Below are 25,748 nucleotides of genomic sequence, written 5' to 3'. Positions count from 1 at the left end.
TGCACCCCCAACACCCCCGCACCTGTGCGCCCACAGCGCGCAGTACCACCCCCCCAGCGCCCATCAACCCCCCCCAGCGCCCATCAACCCCCCCAGCGCCCAGCACCCCCCAGCGCCCGTGCCACCCCCTCCCCGCACCCCGTCGCCGACCCCGCAGCTGCCGCCCGCAGGGAAAGGGTTAACGGCGCCCGGGTGGTGAGAACAAAAGGGCTCCCCGCCAGCCAATGGGCGCCAGGCTCTGCGTCCCTGCACGCGCTGGTTGGCTGTGGAGCGGCCAATGGCGTGCGAGCTCTGCCCGTCTTTCTGTCCCCACGTGGGGTGGAAGCGCTCTGCCCCCCTTCCCCCGCCCCCGCTGCTTCCTCCTGCCTGCATCCCCCGCCCGCATCCCTGCCTGCATTCCTGCCTGCACCCCCCGCCTACACCCCCCCCCCCGCATCCCTGCCTGCATCCCCTGCCTTCACCCCCTCGCCTGCATCCCCCACCCACATACCTGCCTGCACCCCCCTGACTGCACCCCCCACCTGCATCCCTTGCCTTCATCCCCCTGCCTGCACCCCTCGCCTGCATCCCCCGCCCGCACCTCCTGCCTTCATTCTCTTGCCTGCATCCCCCCACCTGCATCCCCCTGTCTGCATCCCTGCCCTGCTGCTTCCTTCTGCCTGCATCCCTGCCCACACCCTGCCCACATCCTCCCTCCTCTCCCCTGCATTGCTCCTGCAGCACTTCGGCCCTCCTTTCTCCCTCCTCCTCCTTCCTGCATCCCCCACCCCGACCCTGCCTGCATCCCTCACTCCTGCCTGCACCTCCTGTCCCTGCCTGCACCTCTTGCAAGGCACGGACCCTGCCCTATCCTTCCTCCGTGTCCTAACACGCACCAAAAGGACGGGTGCCACCAATGTGGGGTGCCCCCAGCATGGGATGCTCCCATCGGCATAGGGTGCCCAGGGGCTGCTCCCTCGCCCCGGCACCCTGCCCAGCTCCTGCCTGTGGCGAGCTGGGGTGGCCCCTGCGGGTGCCCGGGGGGTGTGGCGGGGTGACCTGGCAGGGGGTGGCTGCACCCGGAGGGAAACTGAGGCAGAGCAGAGAGCAGAGGCGGCACCAGCAACGGTTCATATATTTATTCATAAGCCAAGTTATCAATAAAAAAGTTCCATACTAAAAGGCCTTTACATAGAGTTTGCTGTTCATAAAACCTTTGTGTTTTTAATCCTTTTTTCCTTTTTTTTTCTTTTTTTTTATTGTTGGGATTTTTTTTTGTCTTGTGGTTGTTTTTTTTTTGTTTGTTTTTTTTTTTTTTAGTGTTTACACTGGAAAAGCCCCCACCGCTGTGCGGCCTGTACACATTTACAGCACGGGGCAGCGGCGGGCAGCGGCAGGCAGCGGCGGGACGGGCCAGCGTCCACCGGCACCGCAGCCGCCCCGCTATTGCACTGGGGCCAGGCAGTGACAGGACCGCCGGGGGGGGCTGGGAGAGCCGCCCTGCCAGCCCCCCCCCCCCCCCCTCCACCCCCCCCTGCTTGCCACTGCGCTGGGGGCCGAGCCCCCTGCCCCGCCGCCGTGTCCCCCCTATATACAGAGCTCCCCCGCTGTCCTCGTCCCAGCCAGGCTGGGGGAAACAGTGCACTGAAACGGAAACGCACCCCCCACCCCCCTGCCCCTTATTATTATTATTTTTTTATTTGTTTTTTTTTGTTGTATTTTTTTTTGTCGGTTTGTCTGTTTTCCATAAAACTTCCCGGAAGAAATACAATATTTACACGCAAAATAAATAGAACAACACACCTGATTTCTGCTTTACCTGCTGGCAAACAGTCAGAGGTACTAGGGAAAGTATGGCTTGTAGGGGAGCCCCCCCCTGCGCCCCCTGCAACGATGCCCCCGCACCCCCAGCCCCAGCCACCCCGGGCTTTGCATAATTGCCGGGAAGTAGCCCTGCGCCGGAGGGGGCACGTGGGGGGGCTGCCTGTCCCAGTCCCCCTCCCTGCACCTGGGGTGGGCACAGGGGTCAGCAGAGGATGGGCACCCCGTCGGCAGTCACCAGCCGGCCCGTGGTGGGGTCGTAGGTGCCCGCCAGGTAGTAGAGGTCCTGCCGGTCCTGGTATTTCTTGCTGCGGGTCATCTGCTCATAGTGCTCCCGTCCCACCACCTGGCACTTGTGGGAGATGGTCTGCACGTCGTTCTCGTCCTCGTGGCACGACTGGTACAGGGCGTTCTGCAGGGGGACAAGGTGGCGTCACCAGCCGGCCCCTCACCGCTGTGCCACCCCGCCACCCTGCCCCGGCTCCCCCCGCACCTTGCCGTCGCTCTGCCGCTTGCCCAGCTTGGTCTCCTCAGGGTGGTAGAACCACTTGACCTTGACCACCATGTTGCTGCCCCAGGACTCCCACATGCTCTCGATGCGCCCGATGTAGGGCAGGTTGGGCCGCCCGGCCGAGAGGAAGACGGCGCAGTCCCCGATGCGCAGCGTCTCCTTGCCGCGCACGATGGCCTTGTAGAACAGCTTCCGCGCCTTGCCCTTCATGCCCCGCCGCTGCCAGGGGGAGCAGGGAGGTCAGGGACGGCACAGGGACTCCTGACCCCACACACACCCACCCTGCCAGCCTGGTGAGACCCCAGGCACCGGGGAAGGCAGTGCCAGGGTGGGATGCTCCCACAGCACCCATCCAGCCCTGTGCACCCAAGTGCCACAGCCAGTGTAACCAGCACCCTGTGCTGCTGGGCACTGTGTCCAGTGAGCCCATCCTGTGCACCCAGGTGTCACAGCTGGTGCACCCAGGCACCCTGCCCTCAGCACCCAGGTGCTGTGCCCCATGTGCTCCAGGACCCTGCCCCGCAACGCCTGGCTCCCTGCCACATACCTGTGCGCCCTGCGCCCACACACCCTGCCCCATGCACCCTGCCCTGCACACACAGGCACCCTGCCATGTACCCCACCCTGTGGACCTGCACTCATGCAACCAGGCCCATGCCTCCTGTTGCACACACATGGACAGACTACCATGCACCCTTGCACCCTGCCCTGCATCCCCAGGCACTTTGCTGTACCCACACACTCTACACCATATCCTACACCTGTGCTCCTTGCACCCATGCCCCATGTGCTTTGCCCTGTGAACACAGGCAGCCTGCCAGGCACCCATGCACCCTGCCCCTTGCACCCTGCCCCTTGCCCCATACACCCATACCCCTGCAGCCACACACTCCACCTCACACACCATGCACCCATACACCTGCACCCATGCAGCCTGCCTCCTGCACTCCTGCACCTGCCCCCATGCACATGGCCATGCACTCTGCTCCATGCACCCCACCCAGTGCACCCTGCCATGCACCCATACACCTCCATCCATGTCCCCTGCCTGCTCTTTGCCCGGGTGCCAGCTGTACCTGCGTGGGGTTCCCCGACCACCTCCAGAGCTGGCGCGCAGGCAGGAAGGCGGAGATCTTTGGCCGGTTTTCCACCGAGGGCAGGCGCTGCCTCCGGGAGAACTCTTTGGCTTTGGAGAAGCTGAGGGCCTCCTTGCGCTTGAGCTTGGCCTTGGGACCGGTGGCGGCAGCCTTGGTGAGGAAGCAGCGCTGCGGCGTGCTGCTCTTGGAGCGCAGGGCCTCTGGCTGCGCCAGCAGCGCTGGCACCGGGTGGGAGAGGCAGGTCTGGAGCAGCAGCGTGGAGTCCTCATCCTCAGAGCTGTAGGAGGAATCCTCGTTGTCAGAGGAGCAGAGGCTGGAGGTGGTGATGGAGCCGGAGCTGGAGGAGGTGGAAGAGCCCGAGGAAGAGGAAGAAACGGAGAGGCGGGTCATAAAGCGTGAGGGCACGTCGGTGCCCAGCCCAGCCGCCTCCTCGTCCTCGTCCATGTCCGAGTAGGAGCTGTGGCAGTCGCTGTCGCAGTTCAGGGTGAACTCGGCCTGGCCCGAGTATTTCCGCAACGCCAGCCCCACCGGCAGCTGGTGCACGGGCGCCCGACCCTTCCTGTCCTTGCCGGCCAGCGCCGCGTGGGCATAGCTGTGGCTGGCCAGGGGCCGCTCCAGCTTGGCCCCAAAGTCCTTCTCAGCCAGCAGCAGGGCCTTGCAGTTCTTGTTCTTGGGGGACGTCACCCCTTCGTGGTCCAGCTTGACCAGGTACTCGCTGCCCGCCTTTCTCCGGCCGCTTTTGCCCATTTCTGCCTCCAGCCGCTCGGCCTTCTTGGAGCGCAGGAGCTTCTGGGCGGCCGGCAGCACCAGCCCGGCCCCCGCCCCAAAGGAGGCGTAGGAGCTGGCAATGCGGCTGAAGGAGTCAGCCCCAAAGCCGTTGCCGAAGACTGGGGTGGCGAGGTGGTGGTGCACAGGGAAGAGGGCCTCTTTGGCCCGTAGCTTCTTGGTGCTGCCATTAACCTGGAAGAGGTTCTGCAGCACGGCTGTGCCCTTGCTCGACGCCTTCCGCTTCGTCTGTGCCACCGCTGACCAGCTCAGCAGTGGCCCGCCACGCCGCCCCAGGAACGGGTCACTCAGCACTGGTGCCTTGGCCCCCGACAGCACTTCCACAGCTTTGCCTGCCGGGAGACGGGGGTCAGGAAGGGCTGGTGGCCACGAGATGGATGGAGGGAGGCAAGGATGCTCTGGCACTGCCCCTGTCCCTGCACCTCCTTCCCTGTGGCCTCATCTTTCCCCCGTCACTGCAGCACCCTGCACCATCCCCTTCCTCCATCCTGGCGCTGCACCCAGTCCTGCTTCCCAGCATCCTTCCCCACATCCCAGCACCTTGCCCTGCTTCCCCGCATCCTAGCATCTGTCCCTGCATCCCTGCATCCTTCCCTGCTTCCCAGCAACCTTCCCCACATCCCAGCACCCTGGCCAGCATCCCAGCATCCTTCCCCTGCATCCCAGCACCTTGCCTGGCACCCCAGCACCCTGCCCTGCATCCCAGTGTCCCTTACACCAGTGCTGCCGGTGCCCCCTCTTGGGCACCCCATGAGAAGGTGGTCTGCAAGTGGCAGCACCCCCCATACCGCTTTTCTCCTTGCTGGCTGCCTTCTTGCCCGGGTTCTTGGGGGGCTCAGGGCCGTCGTGGCGGTCTGCGCAGAGGCTGGCAGGCAGCTCGCTGGGGGGAATCACACTGCCACAGGACCGCTTCGTCCGCCGGCAGGAGCTGGAGACCAGCAGCGCTGGGGACGGCTCAGTGCCTGTGGGCAGAGTGTGGGGTCAGGGATGGCCCTGCTGCCCCCTGCCTGTCCCCTACCCGTGGCCCCCACCCCGGCCCACTCACACTGGATCTTGAAGTCGGGGGGCAGCAGGCGGATGTTGGAGACAGCGATGTGTCCCGTGTCCCCGTCATCAAACTCCACCATCACTGCTTCGGGGTCATCCTCCTCCTCGTCGCTGGAGGAGCCTGCAGCATGGGGAGGGCTGTCAGGATGGGGCTGGGGTCCCCAACACCCCACTGCCCTGCCAGCAGCCTCCTGGCCCCCCCAGCTGCCCACCGCTGTTCCTCACCTCTCACCACGTTCCCTGGGTAGAGGCACCGGGATTTCTGGCTCCAGTAGGCGCAGACGCGGGTGCCTGGTGGGAGGCTGTGGCGTGACTGGGGCCGGATGTCGAGGACCTGCGGGGAAGCGGCGTGCTGGGCTCCGCGGGGTGTGCTGCCCACCGGGACCCCCGCCCCGGCCCCCTGCCCTGCTCACCGCCTCCTGCAGCAGCTGCTCCTGCGAGTAGATACGCTGCCGGTTCCCCCGCTCGCCCTCGATGATGATGCTGTAGCTGGGGAGGGGGCATGGAGCAAGGCTCAGCGCCCACTGAGCCACCCCAGTATCCCCACCCACATCAGGGATCCCCACCCCGGCCCCCACTCACATGTCGGGGGGCTGGATGGTGCGGACACTGCCTGCGTAGAGCAGGCTATCCTCCTTGGGGATGAGGATGTGCAGCCCATCCCGCAGATCCTCCTTCTGGATGGCACAGGCATGGGGCAGGGGGGAGCGGTGCCCCCCCCGGGCCACCCCCGCCAGGCAGCCCCCCTCCTCCTCCTCTGAGAAGCTGCTGTTGTCATCGAAGTCAAAGTCATCCTCCACGGTGAAGCTCTCCAGCAGCTTGCTGACCGCCCGGCCCTTGCACTGCAGGAGAGGGAGCTCAGGGCAGGTGGTGGGTGCTGGGGGGGTTGGTGCCGGGGCAGGGGTCCAGCCCCTGCCTCTCACCTGCTTGGTGGCCACTTTGCTCTTCACCTTGGCCAGCTTCTTGCCCTTGCTCAGGATGGTCTTGGCGCTCCGGGGGGAGAGGGCCAGTGACAGGGCCCCATTCTTCCGCTGTGGGAGGTGGGTCAGAGCTGACCAGCAGTGGCCCCCCACCCTGTGACCCCAGCCCCCTGGGGCCCACCGGTGCCTCCCAACTACCTCAGTACCCCCAGGCCCTACGCTGCTGCCTCCCAGCCCCACCTGCACCTACTGCCAGTGCAAAACTCGCACCCATCCCTCTGCACCCCATGGTCTCACTGGAGCCCCCCCAGCCCCTCCAAACCCTGCACCCATCCCTCTGCACCCCAAGGTCCCACTGGAGCCCCCCCAGCCCGTGCAAACCCTCCACCCAGCCCCTGCACCCCAAGGTCCCACCAGAGCCCCCTAAACAGCCCAGCAACCCCAGCCCGTACAAACCCCGCAACCATCCCTCTGCCCCCAGCCCACGGGTGCCCCCCACCCCCTGCCCCATGCTCACCCGCAGGGCCGACTGCAGCACCTTGCTCTTGCGCGTGGCTTTCTTCAGCCTCTCGCTGGCCAGGCGAGCCCCCTCGTCCCTCATCCCGAAGTGCCGGGGGTCCGTGCCGGTGAAGAGGCTGCCAGCGGGGCCGGGGGCACTGGGGCCGCTGGGGGCTGGTGGCCGGAGGCTCTCCTTGGGCTTGGCCTTCAGCTTCTTCTTGCCGCCCTCCTCACAGCCGCCTGCCTTCCGCCGCACCGGCACCTTCTCCAGCTTGCCAGCCCCCGGCTTCACCGGCCGCCGCTTGATCTTCACCTCACCCTCGGGGCTGCCGAGGCGGCAGGGTCCTGCAGGGGGGCACGGGGCTCAGGGCACCCAGTGGGTGCCCACCCAGCCCGGCACGTGCACCCAGGGGGTCCTGTCCCCTGCATCCCCCCGGCATCCCAGTGGGGTGACCCCATTACCTAGCAGTCCCTGCCTTTCCTTCTTCTTCTTTGCCTTTTCGTTGGCCTCCATCTTCACCACAGAGGATGGGGAGGGTCCCAGCACGGCCATGGGCACTGATGGCGGCAGGGACAGGCCTGGCTCGTCGTCACCGTCCTCGCTGTCTGTGTCCCCATCGTGCTCATCTGCAGAGGAGGGGATGGCAGTGAGGGACCCTGCACACCCAGGGGTGGCCCACGTACTCTCCCCATGACCAGGGAGACACTGCTTCCCTGCGCACGGTGGGGTGAGCTGGGGTCCTGCATGACCCCCTGGCACAAGCCAGCCCCCTACACCTTCAGCTGGATGCTCCCTTGTCCTGGCCCCCTGGCACCCACTCTGCACCCCCAGCCTGATGCCAGACCCCCAGTGTGATGCTGGACCCTGCACCCCCAGCCCGACACCAGACCCCCCAGCCTCAGGCCAGGCTCTGCACCCTCAGCCCAATGCCAGACCCCCAGCCCGATGCCAGCCTTGCCTTTGAAGCCTGCCAGCTGGCGAGGGTCAGAGTCCTGCGGCTGGTACTTGGTGGCCTTGGAGCTCTTGGGACGGGACAGCTTCTTCTGGATACGGCCACCAGGGTTGGGGTCTTTCCGGCGGAAGGGGCTGATGCCGGCAGGCAGCCCTTTGCTCTTCACCTTCTGCTTCAGCTGTGACACCTTGTGTGCCACCTTGCAGGCCAGCTTGCCCTGCGAGCCGCTCTTCTTGCAGCGCACCTTCTCCTGGGGGGCACAGGGAGGCTCGGGAGGGGGCTGGCACCCCCCAACCCCGGTGGGTGTTTGCCCATGGTGGGGATGCACTCACCGGGGAGCCTTTGAGGCTGCCGAAGGCTGCTTCGGCCAGCTTGCTCCTCTTCTTCTTGGGCTCGGGGTCCCCCCGCAGCTCAGCACACAGCAGGGACAGGCTGGTCTTCACCGCCCTGGCGGGGAGCACGGCATGGGCACGGCACCCACCAGACCCCTGCCTGGATCCTGCACTCCTGGTTGCATCCTGCAGCCCTGGGTGGACCCTGCACTCCAGGTCGCATCTAGCACCCCCAGCTGCCGCCAGCTGCCGGCTCCCCACCTTCCTTTTCCCCCCTCTGTAACCTTCACTCGCTCACTAATGTTTTGTGACATAAAACCTAGAGATTAATTTTTTTTTCCTTCCCCTCCGTCTTAATTGAAGGAACCATTTAGCACAGATTTAACTGTTATTACCGAACGGGGGGGCTGGGGGCTGTGTGCGCACACACGCTCCAAGCGTGTTTGGACTCGCTCAGAGGATTTATGCAAATGGGCCTGTCGGGAGAGGCAATTTGTAGCGGAGAAGGACAATTATACAGGGCCCGGGAGTGGGGAAACGGCTGCGCCGGGCGGCTAATGGGTAATAATAAAGCGCCGGCAGCGATGAACGCCGCTGCAGCGTGACCAATGGCTTTATATGGCGCAGATAAAGAGGCTTTTATGCAACGCTGCTCCCGCGGCCGGTGCGGGGGGGACGCGGTGCTGCCGCCCAGTTGAGCCCCGCCCCCCCCCCGCCCCCCCCCCCCGCCCCTTCCCGCCGCTGGCGGGCTGGGAGTGGGAACGCACTGGAGCAAGCGGGCAGACACCCCAGACACAGCAGCTGTTGATGGGGGGATGCGATGGGGCAGCCCCCGAGCGCCGCCACCTCCACGGTGGGACGGGCAGCCCCCCGGTGGTGGGGCTGGTGGCCCATCCCTGGGGACACAGAGGGCACGCGGCACCGGTCACTCACTTGACCTTGCGGCTCTCGGCCCTGCCCAGCGTGCTGGAGTGCTTGCGCTTCCTCGGCCGCCCCGGGCCGCGCCGCGCCGGGCTCCGGGAGCTCTCGTCACGCCTGCAGCCGCAGCAAGACCAGGGGCACCCTGAGCCACACGGCCGCCGCAGGCGGTGCCCCTCCGCCGAGCCGGGCTGAGGACGGCCCCAAACTCATCGCACTGGTGACCACCACTGCCATCCCACTCGGTGGAGGGCGCTGCCCCCCTGCCCCCGCCCCGTGCCCCTACCCACGGGACCCATCTGGGATGAGGACGGGGACATACTCGTGGTCATGCCGCCTCTGCAGCTTCACCAGCTCCCGCTGCTTCTCCTTGTAGCGGCGCTGGAGCTCGGCCAGCCGCATCCGCACCTCCACCTCCTGCGTGTTGAGCTGCTCAATGGCCGCCTTCAGGGGGCAAACCTGGGGGCCAGGGCAGGGTGGGGGGCATGTGGGCAGCTGGCGGTGCTGGCAGCCTCGGCCCCAAGGCTGAGACTGGGCACAACTCATCCCGCCTCCCGCCCCAGCTGCATGCGAGGGAGACACTCACAGCCTTGGTTTTAGGTGTCCAGGTGTACTTGCGGCGGGGGATGCGGGAGCGGGGTGGCGGGGAGGCGGGCAGGGGGCTGAGCGCTGGCGGGCTGCCCTCCCGGCTGGCCGCCTCCACCAGCGACCAGGCGGCCGCCACCGTGGCCAGGTTCTGCAGGTTGAAGGCCAGCAGGTCCTCGTCCCCCCCTACCAGGACAGGAGGTCAGCAGGGCTGGCACTGGCTGCCCCACGCGTGCATACACCACGGTGGCACCAGCACAGCTACTGGGGCCGTGTAGGGTGAGGATGGGTATGGCTGTGGGGCAGGCGGGGCTGTGGGGCACGCCGTGGTGCTGTGGGGCACCATGTATGAGCACGACACCCCAGCACGCAGGGCACTGCATGTGCAGCATGGTCAATGCCCACGGGCGGCCGTGGGGCTGGGGGGCCAGCACGCTGCGGTGGCCAGCAATGAACTCATCAGTGAGCGCAGCCAAGGCTGGGCTGGGAGGGATGCAGTGACGCTCCCCATCTGGCTGCCCCATCTGAGCTGGTGAGCGGGGCCCCCCGGCTGCCCCCCCGCCGTCCCCGTCCCACGGCGTCACAGCCACGGGCAGCACAGAGCACACGCGCCCCGCCGCCACGCGCCCGCCCTGCACCACCCGCCCGCAGCAGCGCTGGGGACACGCCAGGACGGCCTTCCCCGCTGGGGCCCCCGGGATTCCCTGGGGAAGCCGAGCCGGGAGGGAATCCCAGCGCCTGCCTGGAGCCAGCACTGGATCTGAGCCCCGGAGCCAGCCAGGGGCGGCGAGCAGGAGCTGGCCGCTGCACCACACCGCACCGCCAGCACCCATGCAGCGCTCCACCGCAGCACCCATGCAGCCCCTTCCCCGCTGCCAACACATGCACTGCCTGGCCCCGCTTGTGCCACAGTTCACGCAAAAGTAGCCCCGCTCTTGCTTGCGCTGCACAGCCCTTCCAGTGCACACTTGCTGCACGAACCCTCCGTTGCACATTTGCTGCACAGGCCTCCAATGCACACGTGCTGCACCAGCCACCCACTGCACACGCCCTGCACAGCCCCCTCCGTGCACCCACACTGCACAGGCCTCCAATGCACACAAGCTGCACCAACCCCCCCCTGCACTTACTGCACGAACCCTCCATTTCACAAGCACCGCACGACCCCTCAGCTGCATGCCACGCACAGGGTACCCACCGCCACCCCACGGGCAGGGGGCCCAGGGCACACAACTGCGGGGCAGGGGGCACTGGGGTGTTGGGGGACACTCACCTTCCAGTGCCAGGTCGCAGCGGCGCCGGTGCAGCTCCAGGTCAGCGAGCTCACTGAGCAGGGCGATGCCGGGGATCCCTGAGGCACAGGGGGGTAGCGCAGGGGGAGCCGGGGGGGGCTCCCCGGGTGAGCCTAGTGCCGGCAGCTCCCCCAGGTCGATGCCAGCAGCAATCAGCGCTTCCAGCCCACCCAGGCAGCCCTGCTGCCCGCCAGGGCTGTCGCCATCCTCCTCATCGCAGCTGCCTTCTGGTTCTGAGCCATCACTGTCACCCTCCTCATCCTCCTCTTCCTCTTCCTCCTCCTCCACAGTGGGGGGCAGTGGGGAGCCCCCCACCACAGGCACCGGGTGCTGCTGCTCCGGCGGGCTTTGCTCCAGTGCTCCCTGAGCTGCCTCCCGGCACACCCCGAAGGGCACCGGTGCCCGCTCCTCGGCAGCCCCCACGGCCGGGGCCGGCCCCCGCTCCCCGCAGAGGGGTCCCGGGGTGAGCAGGAGGTGGTGGCGGTGCAGCAGCGTCCCGGGACTCTCGGCCATCGCTCCCCCGGTTGGCGGCTCCCGCAGGGGCCCTGGCTCCCGCAGCACCTCCCCAGCAGGGCTGAAGGTCCGGGACTGCTCGGGCTCAGCCGGTGGTGAGCCAGCATGCATAGTGTCAGGGTCCGCCGGCTCGGCCGAGTGCGCCTCGGAGAAGCCCATGCTGGCCGCAGGGTAGCTGTAGCCGGGGGGCAGGTCTGTGGGGAACAGGGTGATGCTCAGCAGGGACCCCCTGGCACCCCCAGCCACCTTCCTCCTCCTCCTCACTGCCGTCACGGTCCTACCTGGCTCCAGGGACTTGGGGTAGTCGCGGGGTGGCTGCCCCTCGCCGCGCTTGTCCTCGCCATCGCTGCCCTTGCTCTGGACGGGCAGGGGGCTGTCGGCTGGGGAGCGGGGGGCCACAGCAGAGCTGGCAGCGGGGCAGACGGGTAAAGTGCAGGGGGCCGCAGGGAGGGTCACGGGGCACTTGGCCGGGTGCCGCAAGGCCGGAGAGTGGCAGCAAGGGGACAGCTTGGGGGGCCCGGGGGCTGCCGAGGACAGACCCTTGGCCGGGGGGTTTAAGGCAACTGCTTTGTGGGAGGGTTTGAGAGGCTTCTCAGGACCCCCGTCCTCCAGCTCCAGGGGCTGCTCTTCCGGCTTCCGCTGGGGACACACAGAGGTCAGCACACGCCAGCCCCACCGCCTAGCCCCTGCCCCACCAGCCTGCCCCGCATCCCCCAGCCCAGCCCCTGCCCCACCAGCCTGCCCCGCATCCCCCAGCCCAGACCCACAGGCCAGTCCCAGCCCCCCAGCCCTACCCTGAATCCCCCTGCCCAGCCCCACACAGCCCAACCCCAGCCCCTCTATCTCACACAGCATTATCTCACACCCCAGCCCCCCGGACCGCCCTCCCTGCCACCCCCTGCCACCCCCTGCCCCCCGGGCACCTGGACATGTGCCTGGCGCTGGATCTCGAGAGCCTGGGCCGCCCGCTGCTGCTGCTGCAGCGCATAGAGCTCCTGCTGCCGCAGGAACTGCGAGCGCGAGTACACGGGCAGCTGCCCCGTGTGCTGCAGGTGGGCGCTGGGGCCCCGGCCCGGGTACATGGGGGGCCACAGCGACGCCTGGTCCATCACGTCGGCTGCCGGAGACAGGGGGTCAACCAGGGACCTGGCTCGGGGTCACCCCACAGACCCCAGTGGGGCACCTGAGCCCTGCAAGCACCCACACGCATCAAATCTCCCACCCTGCACCCCCAGCAGCACCTCCAGGGACCGCATCTCCCACCCTGCACCCTCCAGGGACCCCCCAGCCTCCTCCCCACCAGCACCCCCAGCCCCAAACCCCACAGCAGTGCTCACAGGACCCCCCAGCACAAGGCAGGGGGGTTCCCATGGCCATCCCCCATCCCAGCCTCACCCAGTGTGTGTGGGGTGCCATGGGTGGGGGGCTCGGTAGGCAGGATGACAAGCTGGGCAGGGGGGTCCTGGGAGAGGGGGAAGACGGGCTGCATGGTGCTGGGCATGGAGGCAGGGAAGGCAGGCGGCAAGTTCTGGTGCAGCGCAGGGTGGCCGATGCCTATGGGGCAGGGGGGGCTGTCAGTGCCAGAGAGGGGGCAGCACCCCGCTGCTGGAGGGGGGTCAACACCCATCCAGCCTCCACTTCCACAGCCCCCCACATCGCATTTGCTGGTGGCACTGACCATAGGAATGTCCCCCCATCCAGATGGAGGGGCTGCGGGTGCGCGGCAGCCAGTGTGTGTGTGCTGGGTGGGCATGGGTGGCAGGGTCTCCCCCGAGCTGCCCCGCTGGCAGCGAGGAACCCCCTGCAATCATCAGGTGGGGGGTCAGCTCCCCAGGACAACCCCCAGACGGGTGCATCCGGGCAAACTCCACCAGGTCCTTGTTGTCCCTGTGGGAAGAGAGGGGACACGAGGCATGGGGCACAGTGCTGGCACAGGGCACCGCAAGGAAAAGCCCTGGTGGGCAGGGATCCCCCTGCCTCCCCCCATCACTGCACTTACTGGAGAAGAAGCTCTCGCCCTGGCAGCCCCAGGCGCTCCTCGCAGAGCCGGCCCCGCTCCTCCTCTGCCTCCAGGTCGATGAGGTGCATGGGCCGCGCAGTGCCTGCTGTGCCAGGGACAGGATGGTGGCATCAGCATGGTCCCCCAACTCCCCGCCATCCCCCCGGCACCCCCAGCCTGGGCCCTACCTTTGATGCCAGCGGCCGCCCGGCCCTGCCGCCCGGAGCCACCACCACCGTAGGAGGGCTCGGGGCGCCCCAGCGTGTCCTTCTGCCGCGCCACGGCCACAGCGATGCCGACGGGCGGCTGCCGCACTTCGCCCTCGCCAGGGGCCAGCCCGTCATGCTCCCGGCCGCGGGCACAGTCTGGCCGCTCCAGCTCCGGCTGCCCCTTCCCCGGAGGGAACTTGGCGTCCTGGTGGGCGCAGCTGCCCTTGACGCCCCCCAGCCCCACGAAAGGGGGGCCCTTCTGCCCCCCCAGCAGCGCCTGGTTGCTGTATTTCAGCAGGTTCTTCATGGCCGACACCTCATCCGGGGCAGCCGGCACCTCCTGGCCCAGCACTGGACCCTGAGTCATCAACGCAGCCTGCTGCAGACTCGTGCCGAAGGGATCCAGGTAAGGCCCCTTCCGCTCCTCCGGCACGGCCAGGGGGGGGGCCTGGCCCTGCACGCCCCAGGGGGGCAGGGGGGGTCCGCCATAGCCCAGGGCGCTCAGCTCCAGGGGTTTGCGCTTGCCCTCGGGGCCAGTGCCAGCCGCCTCCACCTCTGGGTGCTGCTGGTGCCGGATCCGTGCCACCTTCTGGGGCCCCGGCACCGGTGGGGGGTCTTTCGGGGGACCCTTCTCTAAAGTGCAGCAGGAGGGGCCAACCCGGACACCCAGCGGGTCGGGGCGGGCGGCGCGGGAGCAGTCGGGCGCTGGCGGCACCTCAAAGTAGCCCTTCTCCAGAGCACCCTTGGTTGCAGGATCCCGGCTGGTGAAGGGGGGCCCCTCAGCCGACCCCCCACCCAGGTACTCCAGCCCCTTCAGTCGGGCACCGGGACCCCCCCACTCCAGCCGCCGCTCCGCCGGACCCTCCGCCTTCAGCGGATGGTGGAAGGGGCCGCCATAAGTAGCTGGGGGCTCGGCCCCCACCTCGGCATGCCGCTCCTTGCCCTCGGCACGCTCCAGCCCACCGGCCTCCGCCGCAACCTGGAAGGAGCGGCTCTTGTCCGTGAGGTGGCCCACCGAGGGCACCAGTGTGGCCCCGCTCAGCTTCAGCTCCCGGCCGGCCGGCTCCGGCAGCGGGCACAGCACCTCGGGGCCAGTGTGCAGCTGCAGGCAGGGGAAGGAGCCAGCGGCAGGTCCGAGTGGGGCCGGCCCGGTGGGCACAGCGTAGGAAACAGCGTGGTGCAGCATCTGCCGCCGCTCCACACACTCCCCGTAGGGCTGCGGCACCTCGGGGACACCCGGCTCCCGCTCGCCCCGGCACGGCTCCTTGGCACTGCAGCGGCCGGTGCGGGGCAGGGCGCTGCCGGCACAGCTGGGCAGCATGGTGCGCCTGGCGTCACCTTCCAGCCCCTTGGCACCCAGCAGGCAGGAGGCGAGGTGCTTGGGGTGGCTGTCGCCAGCCCCCCGGGGGGGCAGCCCCTCCTTGCAGTGCCCCTCCGGCGGCACTGGCAGCACCGCCTTGTGCCGTTCCTTGGGGTCCTCCTCAGGTTGCCGCTCCTTGGGGTCCCCCTTGCCTGCCTTCTCCTTGCTCGCCAGGAAGCGGTCGTAGTCCTTAGGGGTCTTGGGTAGGGGTCCGGCCTCCCGCTCCCGGCTGCAGGAGCTGGCGGGGGGCCCGGGGGCGGCGCGGGCGATGCCGGGGAAGCCATGGCTGGCGGGGAGCAGGGCGGGTTGGGCGGGCAGGTTGCGCAGGTAGAAGTTATCTGGAGGGGAGGGCAAACGGGTGAGCCCTCCCAGCACCCCCCGCCGCCAAACCACGGCACGGTGCGGGCACCCGGGGCCACAGCCATGCCAGCGCCAGCTCCCCGCTAACGAGGGGAGGAGCGCGAGGGAAGGCACGGCCTAATTAGCTCCATTTCCCACCCAAACAATGTTCCCTATTAAGCGCCCGCCACAATATTGTGAAAAGCGAGAGCGGCAGTGGCTGGGACGGGTGCCCACCACCCCACACCCGCCGGCCCCGCTCCTCCCTGGGGACCCAGCGCTTGCTCTGCCACCGGCCCCCCGCCCCAACGTTGGACACTGGGGGCTGAGCACTGAATGCTGGGTGCTGAGCCACCCCCCCTGCCCTGTGGCCTCTCTGCTGTGCCCTGATGGGCTGGGGGACATGTGCCCCCATGGCAGACCCCCAGTCGGCCCCAGAAGTTGCAGTAGCACCGCGGCACCATGCTGGGACCCCGGTACCTGCCTTTCTGGCTCTCATAGAAGCGGTGCTGGCCGTAGAGGACGTTGCTGTTGCCATGGTGGTCCAGGTGGCTCATGGGCAGGAAGGTGGAGGCCAGGCTCCCGGAGAAGCGGGGGGTACCCCGGGGCTGGGGGCAGGGCAGTCAGGGGGGCTGGGGTGCGCTCGCAGGCACAAGGCACCCCACAGCATCTCTGTGCTGTGCCATAGCGCGCTGCACCACAGCAGCCTGGCTATGCATGGCTCCAGCCATAAACGCTTTGACGGAGCCTGTAATCATCTCCAGGCCAGGGACACCACCACCACACACCCCCCAGGAGCCACCACTGAGCTGAGACCCCCCAGACTCGCGGCGGCGGTGGCCATTATCACGGTGGCTCAGCACAGCCCTCGCAGGATTGTTAGCCGGGGCGCTCGGGCGGGCTGTCCATCAGCGGCAGGCGCTGCGCTGCCGGAGCCGCGTGCGCTGCCTGCCCCCCCCGGCCCCCCCGGCCCGCCGCGCAGGCCCCGGCACGCTGGGAGCCAACTGGCAGCCGGTCAAACTACCAGCTGGGCTGGCTGCCAGGGCCCCGCGCCAATACCACCTCCCCGCGCCTTAACTCTGTCGGCCCTCACTCCGGCCGCTCAGGTGGGGACAGGGATGCCAGCGTGCCGCGGGGTGCCAGGGGCAGCACCGGGCTGCGGGGAGCACCCCCGCGCCCCACTGCAGGGGGTCTGTGTTTAACCGGGTCTGTGTGCGCTACCCTGAGGTCCTCATGCTGCAGCCCGCCCTGGCACGGGAGTCGCTGCGGCAGGAGGGGAGAGTAGCCCCTGGTTCATCACCAGTGACACAAGCTGGCCTGGCCTCAGCCTGGCTCCCAGCACGGGGTGGGGGTCCGCAGCCCGCCATGAGCCTTGCCAGCCCGTCCTGAGCCACAACTGCAGGGGGCTGAACCTGGTCCCCACGGATGGGCGGGGGGTCCATGGGGCACGCTGCCAGCTGTGCCCCCACCTCCGCTGCCACCCCGAAGCTCACTGTGTGCCAACCGCATGCCCATGCCAGCCGGCTGCCTGGGAGGTCTGAACCCGTCCGTGTGGGCGCCAGCTGGACATCACCCGCCAGCACCAGGCAGAACCCCAGCCGCATCCCGGCCACCCTGCAGGGACCCCCACAGGGACACCCCCCTGCCTGCCCTACGGTGCTGCCACCCATCCCTGCCGCGGTGCCCGCTCACCTTCGTGGGAGTGTGAGAACCAGATCTGGGAGGTGCCGGAGTGGGGCCCGCAGAAGGCTGGCTCCGGGGGGGAGGCGGCGGGGCCGGCGGGGTGGCTGGGTGCCCCTGAGCCCAGGCTGCTGCTCAGGAAGCCCCCCATGAAGGAGGAGGCGGGCGCGTTCCCCATCAGGCCGCTGCCGGCTGCAAGGGGGAGAGGAGAGAGTCAGGGAGGGCTGCCCATGCTCCCACTTGCACACCTGCCCCACTGCCACGCTCGCTCATGTGCACACACCTGCTGCAGGGCTGTACGCAGCCCATACTGCAGGTGTGCACCCCTCATGCACACACTTCTTGTGCACGTGCATCCCTTGTGCACACACCTCTTGTGCACACACACTGCTCGTGCACATGCATCCCTCGTGCAGGCACACCTCTTGGACACACACATTCCTTGTGCACACAGGCCTCTCAGGGACGCACGGCACGGTCCATGAGTACACACATCACTCATGCAATGACACCCCTTGTGCACGCACGCCCCTCACATCCCACCAGCTCCAGGGCTTGTGTGCACACCAGGGCATGTGAGATGCAGCAGAGCCGTGCAAGGGGCACTGGCACCCTGCCCTGCCCCTGTGTGCACATTGGAGGCTTTGCACATGCGTGTGGCTCCCCACACCGCTGCTCTCCCCCTGGCTCCAGCAGCAGCTCTGAGCCACTGTGGGACACCGGCCGCCCCTGGTGCCAGGATGAGCCCGAGTTCCCCAGGGCCCAGCTGTGCCATGCTGTGCTGTGGCAGGCCAAGCTGGGTCACCCCTCTGCCAGCTGTGGCAGCTGCAAGCCGTGGCAGCCGGAGCCCTGCCAGTGCCGGGGAGGCGGTGGCAGCAAGGCTGGGGACACAGGGACAGCCACCTGTGACTGGGGCAGCACCTCCCTGGGGCTGGGACACTGCAGTGGGGGGCCAGAGCTGCATGTGTGTGCACATGCATGTCTGCATGTGTGTGCAGGGAGGGGCATGCATGCGGGGAAGACGCAGCTGGCATGGGAAGTGCAGGGCAAGGGGGCAGCTCCCACCCTGACCCTGGCAGCCTTTGCTGCAGCCTGGGGGGGGCCCCAGCACCCCTCGAGGCTGATCCCCATCCCAGCCCAGCCCTGAGATCACGGTGGAAACATCAGAGCCAGTGGCCAGCGGCTGGGCAGGAGCCGGGGTGAGGGGAGCTGGCCACCCCTTGCCGCATGGCCCCATGCCCTGTGTCCATGTGTGTGCCGACGTGGGCTGGCGGACTATGGCCGCCCACCCCTCCCCGGCTCGGCTCAGCTCGGCACGGCTCCGCTCGGTGTGTAGGAGCCCGGGCTGGCCAACCGCCCGGCCGGGGCCGGGGCAGGAAGCGTTGCTTTGCTCTCTAAGCCGGCCCACGCTCCCCGGCTAATCCCTCCGGGATGCCTCTGGGATGAGTGTCGGGGATGTGGTTTCAGGCAGCTCACTCCTTCCTGCGCCGGCCGGCCGGGGGCTGAGCCCGGGCAGGGGCTGCGTGGGCCGGGGGCACGGCCACACCCTGCCCGCGGCCCTGGGAACCGGCACCGCGCGCCCCCGGAGCCGGACGCTGCCCCCCTACGCCGCCAGCACCCACCGGGACACGGGTGGGCACGTCACACCGGCCGGCCAGGCCGTGCCAACGCATCCCCGGGGAGCTGGGGCCGCTGCTGCCCATGGGCAACCGCCCGATGAGCCCCCAGCCCCAGCTGTGACGGGGGACCCTGCCGCAGGGCGTGGAGCCGGCAGCGTGCCGGGCGGCTGCGCCGGGCAGGAAGCCGAGGTTTCCAGAACGAGCCTTTTCTGGAAGCTGTGAAACAGGCTGTAAAAAAATAAACCCCCCCTCCCCGGATCGCGGCGGGGCCGAGCTGGCGCGGAGCATCCCGGCGGGACTGGTGGGGCCGCGGCCGCCGCTCCCCACACCTCCCACCCGCTGACTCACACCCACTGGCACCGCCAGATCCCGCGGCACGCGCTGGCCGTGCCATTCCCACCCGCCTCGCGTGCCCATGCTCTGCCCCGTGCCCAGCGTGGCACGGCTCGGTGACATGGCGCAGCTTGGCATGGCATGGCACAGCACGGTCGGTGACATGGTGCAGAAGGCAGCCCCACGGCTCTGCCCACGCTGCCAGTGAGAGCGGGGAAGGGTCCCTGAGACCGTGCACAACTCATCTCCCCCACGAGCAGGCACTGCCAGAGCCCTGTGCTGGGACACTGCGGTGCCAGCTGCCAGCCAGGGGCAGATGGGCAGCAGGGTCCCCCCCGGGCAGCATCAGCCTGGGAACTCCCTGGCCAGGCTCCCCACAGCCAGCACCATGAGTCAGCCCCACCAGCACCACTCCCAGCTCTGGCACCGGCACAACCAGCAAGAAAATCCCCCAAGGTGGGATGGAAGGGTGGCCCCGGGCCTCGACTCCGGTGGCATTTTGGGGCTTTGCACCTCGTGCCCATGCTGGGAACTGGAGCTCCAGCACGGCCACGCAGGCACCGTGCTGTCCCCGGCCACCCCACAACCACCCTGGCACAGCCCTGGTCACACCACGCTCTTCCCCATGCCGGGCTGGACACTGTAGAATGGCCAGCAGGGAAACTGAGGCAGGACCAGGGGCGTGCCAGCCTGTTTGGGGGCCAGCGGCACCCAGGACCTTCCAAATGGGGCTGGGGGGAGCCGGCTGCACCAGGCAAGGGTTAAGAGGAAAGCGAAGCCACTTCCCCCTCAGCACCACCAAACCACAGCTGGGAGGGCAGGGGAGGTGCTTGTCACCTTGGCCCCAAATCCACAGGTCACACGTGTGACAAGCATGCCAGGGCTCAGCACAACCTCACCGACAGCAGCAGGGGGATGCGGGCTGGGGGGGTGGGTGTTGGCTGGACCCGGCAGGGGGGAGCAGCAAGGGGCGCTCCCCACCCAAGCCGCTCGCTCATCGTTCCCGTGCTTGCACGGCACAGATGGGAATGTGCCGGGAAGACAGAAAGTTTCCCTGCCAGCAAGCAGGGCCAAGGCGGGTGTGGGGGGGCCATAGCCCCGGCGGGGGGGTCACTCTGGCCACAGCTGCTCCGGTCCAGCAGGTTCCTGGGCGGGGGGCCGGCAGCTGGGGGCAGCGCTGCCAGGAAAGGGAGTGGGTCCCCAGCTCCCTCCCTGCACCTCCAGGAAGGTGGGAGCTGCAGCCACCAGCCCCCCCCCCGGTGTGGGTGCACCCTGGAGCTCCATTTCCAGGAGGGGGGCTGCGCTGGACACACCCAGGTGAGGTGACAGTTCCCGGGTCCCCGTGGCGGCTGGGACGTGCGTGGGGCGTGGGGTTGGGTTACTCTCTCGGCTATTTCGGGGCTGGAACATTCCGAGCGGGGCCTGGGCCGGGAGCTGGCCTGGGACCCTCCCGCCCCGCATCCCCACGGCCGGGCACCCCGGGGAGGTGCCAGCCCCAGTCCCCCGACTCAGGCAGGGGGCTGGATGCAGCCGTCACACCCCGCCCCCCCCCCCCCCCCCCGCCACGCACTTTGCAACCCACGCGGCCCCTTTAAATATTTGGCAAATAGGAAATAAGTGTAATATAATTTCCTCGGTGTTATAATTTAAGATTAATCCATATTGTTATGGCACTAAATAAATGCTGTAATATTGAAATGCAGTTCAAATTAGCTTGACAGAGTGCCAGAAGTACAATTAAAACGTTATCCGATGGGTAATCACACGGCAGTCGCTCCGTGCTAAGTGCCACTCGCAAGCTGTCGGCTTTCGGCGGAGGGAAGGGGAGGCTGGAGCTGCCGAAGCTGCACGATGCTGCTCGCACACTCACTGGGGCCGCGTGTGCACCCACCGCTCAGTGCACGCAGCTCGCACGGGGCTTGCGTGGCTGATGCGCACCGCACAGTGCACACTCCTTGCACGAGTGACACACACTGCCTGCCTGGCTGGTGAACACACGTGCCTTGCACAACCGATGCACGACGTGCACAACCGATGCACGACTTGCACACCAGACGCATGTGGCCTGCAAAGCCCAGAAGACATTTTAGGAGCGGCCACAGGCCTGGCACAGACTGGGACCCCAGGGAAGCCAGGGAGGGCCCAGGGGGTCCCAGCATGCCACCCCACAACAGCCCCAGAGACACCCGCTCTCCCATGGAGGCCAAGCACATGGACGCCCCCCAGGAAATCCCACCAAAGTCAGGGCCCTCGTGACCCCCTACCACGTGCAAGCGCCTGCAAAGCCCTGCACCCACAGGGTCCCAGCTACCCATCCACAGAGCAGAAGGGAGCAATGCCAAGGGGCTGCAAGGATGTGTCCCCCTCCCTCCCCAGCACCCAGTGGGGTCAGATCCTGCCCGGGGCGATGCTGCGGGGCAGGCATGGGCGGCAGGCAGGGCAGCAGGCAGGGCCGCGCTGTGCCCATCTGTTTTGTTTTATGGAGCTGATAAAAAAGAACTCCAAAAATGAGATTATTGGGTGAGTGTTTATTTACTGCCGGGGGGTGGGGGGGATGGGGTGGGCAGGAGGGGGGGTGCAGCCCGTGTGAATCTCTGCAGAGTCACAGAATTGCCAAATCCTGCTATTTTTATTTTCAACTGTAATTCCCCGCTTGGCTGTCACATATCGCTGCCCTCAGCACCAGGAGAGGAACTGGCTGCGGCAGGGGGGTGGCGACACTCGGGGCTGGGGTGTCCCGAGGAGTCGGGGTGCTCACAGAGGGGCACCCAGATGCTCTGTGGAGCCTGTCCACACCCCCAGTCCCCCCTCGAGGGTCAGCCAAGCCCACTGCGCATGCGGTGCTTGGCCCACAGAACCTGGTGGCAGCACTGCCAGAGGCACTGTCCCAACCCCTCCCCAGCAGGGGACCACCCCCCCATGCCAGGCAGCTCCAGGGGTTCAGGGGACAGGAGGTAAAGGCCTGCAGCCCGGGGGTGCTGAGACCCCGTGCATGCCCCCAGTTTGGGACAATGACTGCATTTACCAGTGGTGACCAGGGCTCCCAGCAGCTGCCTGGATCACACCGCCGTGTCCCCCCAGGCCCCGGCACGCAGCAGCATCTCCGCACGGATCCAGCTAATCGCTAACGAACAGATGAAACCACTCCAGGGTAACTCCCCAGGATCTGGGGTTCTCAACATCCCGCTCTTCACGCTGGATGCACGTGGGCGCGTGTGTGCGCGTCCCCCCGGCCACCCCGGCACAAGTGTGGCTAACGAGGAGCAGACGAGTTAATCTCAAAATCTGTTTTAACTTTGACACCTACTTTTTAAAATGCAGCGCATGCGGCAGCGCGGCCGGGCTGGCATGTGGTGCCGAGAGGGGGAGTGGGGAGCCCCCACACCACGGCCATGCTGGAGCTGTGCCGTGGCCTCCAGCCCCTTGTCAGACCCCATCTTCGGTCATTAATGAGGAAGCCGCAATGTGGAACGGCTGCAGCATTGGCACTCGGCCCCATATCAACACCCCAGCCAGGGGCCACTGTCCCCACCTGCCCCCCTGCCATCCACCCCCAGCCACACTGGGGAACCCGTGCAGTGCCAGCCTGCAACTTAATCCAGGGAAGGGGACAGCTGCGGGAGCTCAGCCGGCTGCCAGCACCATGCTGCCGGCTCACTGCACCCTCCACCGCCACCAGCATGCACACCCGTGCCAGGATGCACACCGGCACCGCTGGGGCCAGCCTGGATGCAAACCAGCACCAGGCTGCAAGCAGCAAACCGTCACACCGGCATGCAAACCGGCACCAGTTTGCAATGCAGCAGCACTGGGGTCAAGCCGCACGCCAGCACTGCCACGGCACTGGTGCTCCTGGCAAAAGCCTGGTGCTACTTTGAGCCCCCCCGGCACTGCTATACATTGCAATGCACCGAGGGCTCCGCCATGGTGAAACAGCCTGACACCAGCTCAAGTGTATCTGTTAGTCCGTAAAAACATCAAAGGGGCAAAAATTGAGGCCCCGGCACAACGCACAGGCTCGGCTGAGCCTCTGCCAAAGGTTCCCCACCGCCTGCCTGCGGCAGGGCCATCGGGACCCCCGGCCCCGCTCAGCACAGGGCGTGCTGGCACCGGTGGTGGGACCGCGGTCCCCCACCAGGCTGTGCCCGGGGGGCTGCACCGCAGCCTGGCCAGCTCCGGGGGTCCCTGGCCCCCCAGCAGCGGGCACTGCCGCAGCACCCCATGCTCCGGCCCCCGGGTGCTGCCTCACACCATCGTTTGCATGGTGCCGGTGCCAAAACCAGGCGCAAACCAAAGCATTTGTTTGCAATAACTGTGCAGCCCTGAATTATGGCTTTAATAAAATGAAGCTAAACAGTTTTTATCTCCCCTTGGCAGGGCGGCCTCCGGCCCTCGGCAAAGGCTCCTGGGAGCTGTAGTCCGGCCTGCCGGCGGGAGCCATTTGGGGGAGCGTGGCTGGAGCCCCCCAGCCGCCGCGTGCCATGCCAGCCCCGCCAACCGCTACAGCCGCCCGGCAAACCGCCGGCTGGGTTGTATTTGCTGGGTGGGGTAATTATCAGTCATCGGGCATTAATTACCGCTCCACGCATGCTGCCACGGCTCCCGGCCACACGGCACGGCCGCGCTGCGGGGAACACTGGGGTGCCAAGCCCAGACACCCCCTCTCCTGCCAGCCCCCACCCCGCATCGGGCACTAAAGCATCAGCTCCAATCACTCCAGCAATGCTGCCGTAGGCGCGGGAGCCTCGAGCGCGGCTCGCCGCGATCGGCTCCGGCTGTGCCGGCCCTGCCAAAGCCGGGAATATTTTTAGCTCTTTCTGTTGTTAGGTTTGGCTTCTCTCTCTTTTTTTTTTTTTTTTTTTTTTCTTTTTTTTTTTTTTTTTTTAAGGCGAGTTTCTGCCGGGGTATTTTTAGCCTGATCCATGTTATTTTAACAACCTCCGTGCGTTCGGGCTCCCATGTGTCGCCCAGGCCCCGGCGGGCGTGAGGGTCCGGTGGCCGCCACCGCGGGGACACCGCCAGGCCAAGGAGCCGGAGGGAAGCCAGCAGCACCCAGGCGCTGGCATCCCCCGGGGATCCCCCTCCCCCCTCTCCGACCACCAAGAGCCGGAGAGGGGCCCCTCCCCCCGAGGACGGGCAGCAAGCCCCCCCCGGGCCCCCCGCACCCCAAAGCCGGAGGAAGGCCAGGGTGGGTGTGTCCCCCCCAGCCCGGTGGGGGGCCCGGCTACAGCGCGGTGGCGGCCGGCACAAAGCGAAACCGCCCCGGCTGCGGGGCCCGATCCGGCGCCGCCTCCCCGGCACCCCACCCGGTGCCCCCCGCTTTCCGCCTCCTTGCAGGAGCCGCGGACCCCCGCGACCACACCACCACCACCACCCCCCCGCGCCGGCCCTGCCGTGCCCCCCGCCCTAATCACGCACTAATTGTAATCCCATTAAAGCAGATATAATTTTATTAGTATTCACAGCTCATCAAGGCGGCGACAATAACCGGCGCTGCCGCCGTGCTGCGGCGCGGACACCGAGCGCCGCCTGCGCCGGCGGGAAGCGGGGCCCGGCAGCGCCGAGCGAGCGGCCGCGCACCGGCCCGGCACCCCCGCAGCTCGGCGGCACCGGCCCCCCCCGCCGCCGGCGCCCCCCCGGGGGCCCGTGCCCCCCCCAGCCTGTGCGGCGCGTCCCGCTCAGAGCCCGGCCGAGCGCGGCACAAAGCCGAGCGGGCAGTGCCGCCGCCGACGAGCCCGGTGCCGGTGCCGCGCTTTGTCCGCCCCCGGCGGGGCAGCAGCCGCGGAGCGAAACGCTGCGGGGCCCCTCGCACCCTGACACGGCGGCGCTTTGCACCGAGCCGGGGCTCGGGGGCCTCCCCCCGCCGCGGCCCCGCGCGCAACGGCCGCCGCGCCCGCCCAGAAACGCGCCTCCGCGCGCCCGGGCACCGAGCGCTCGCCGGGCCGGCCCGGGGGTCGCGCTCCTCCCCGCGCCGGCGGAGCAGGGAGATGCTCGCGGTGTGCGTGAGCCCCCCCCGCCAAACCCCCCTCCGGGCGCGGTGACAGCCGGAGCGGCACAAAGGGGGAGGCCGAGCCCCCCGTGCCGCGGCGGGGTCCCCGCGCCCCCCCCGGCCCCCGCGCGCGGCCCTTCTGACCTGTGTGCGTGGCCATGGAGATGGGCGCGGGGAAGTACTTGGTGGGCTGGAAGTGTCCGGGGGGCTGCACGGCCCCGTGCGCCGCGCCCGCCCCGCGCCCGCGCCGTGCCGGTGGCCCAGGCCGCCCCGCTCCGACAGCAGCCGCGGCGGGGGGCGCGAAGTCACGGCCGTCCATGCCGGGGGCACCCGGCGATGCTCAGCGCCGCGGCGGGTTGGCGGCGGGGGCGGCGCGCCGCGCTGCGCCCCGGGGCTCCCGGCTCATCCTCCGCTCCTGCCGCACGGGAGAGAAAGGAGAGTGAGAGCGCGGCCAGCCCGGGGCGGCGGCCCCCCCGTGGCCCCGTTCCCCTATTTGTCCAGTACGCAGCCCCCTTTTTTTCCGGTATCCCCATGCGCAGGTCCCTAGTCTCCCAGTACGCTGCCCGTTTTTTTCCGGTACCCCCCACCCGCGGGATCCCAGTTTCCCCAGCCCACAGCCCCCGTTCCCTCCAGTACCCCTCACCCGCAGGTCCCCAGTTTCCCCAGCTCACAGCCCCCATCCCTTCCGGTACCCCCACCCGCAGGTCCCCCGTTTTCCCCTCGCCCACGGTAAACCACATTCACCCCCACCCCCGAAGTGCAGCCCCCCCCCCCGTTCCCCCAGCACCCCCCATGCACAAGCCCAGTTTACCCAGTGCACCCCACTACGCGCACCCCCCGCTTCCCCGGTGCTCCCGGAGCTCCGGCCTCCCACCCTGCCCCGGGGCACGGCCCGCTGCCCCGGCGCTCGGGCCCCCGCCGCACGGCCCCGTCCCTGCTCCGGCGTCCGCTTCCCGTAACCCCCCACG

General features: G+C 68.1%; 1 protein-coding gene across 1 annotated transcript; it reads right to left on the bottom strand.

Annotated features, from left to right (window-relative positions):
* Positions 1-1,103: 1,103 nt before the first annotated feature.
* Positions 1,104-25,345, bottom strand: BAHCC1 (BAH domain and coiled-coil containing 1). The gene is given in 29 exon segments (XM_056348971.1): positions 1,104-2,212; positions 2,294-2,530; positions 3,388-4,526; positions 4,983-5,156; positions 5,240-5,362; positions 5,467-5,575; positions 5,655-5,730; positions 5,824-6,083; positions 6,165-6,272; positions 6,679-7,004; positions 7,122-7,286; positions 7,619-7,862; positions 7,945-8,059; positions 8,878-8,979; positions 9,185-9,321; positions 9,449-9,633; positions 10,721-11,446; positions 11,534-11,891; positions 12,176-12,369; positions 12,648-12,806; positions 12,931-13,139; positions 13,252-13,357; positions 13,440-15,158; positions 15,644-15,755; positions 15,757-15,767; positions 16,852-17,031; positions 24,925-24,993; positions 24,996-25,077; positions 25,079-25,345. Coding segments are annotated over 29 exon segments (7,653 nt in total). The 5' UTR covers positions 25,100-25,345; the 3' UTR covers positions 1,104-2,005.
* Positions 25,346-25,748: the final 403 nt, after the last annotated feature.

The sequence above is a fragment of the Falco biarmicus genome, chromosome 1 (assembly GCF_023638135.1).
Source record: "Falco biarmicus isolate bFalBia1 chromosome 1, bFalBia1.pri, whole genome shotgun sequence".
Taxonomy (NCBI): Eukaryota; Metazoa; Chordata; class Aves; order Falconiformes; family Falconidae; genus Falco; species Falco biarmicus.
This window is presented reverse-complemented; position numbering and strand designations above follow the sequence as displayed.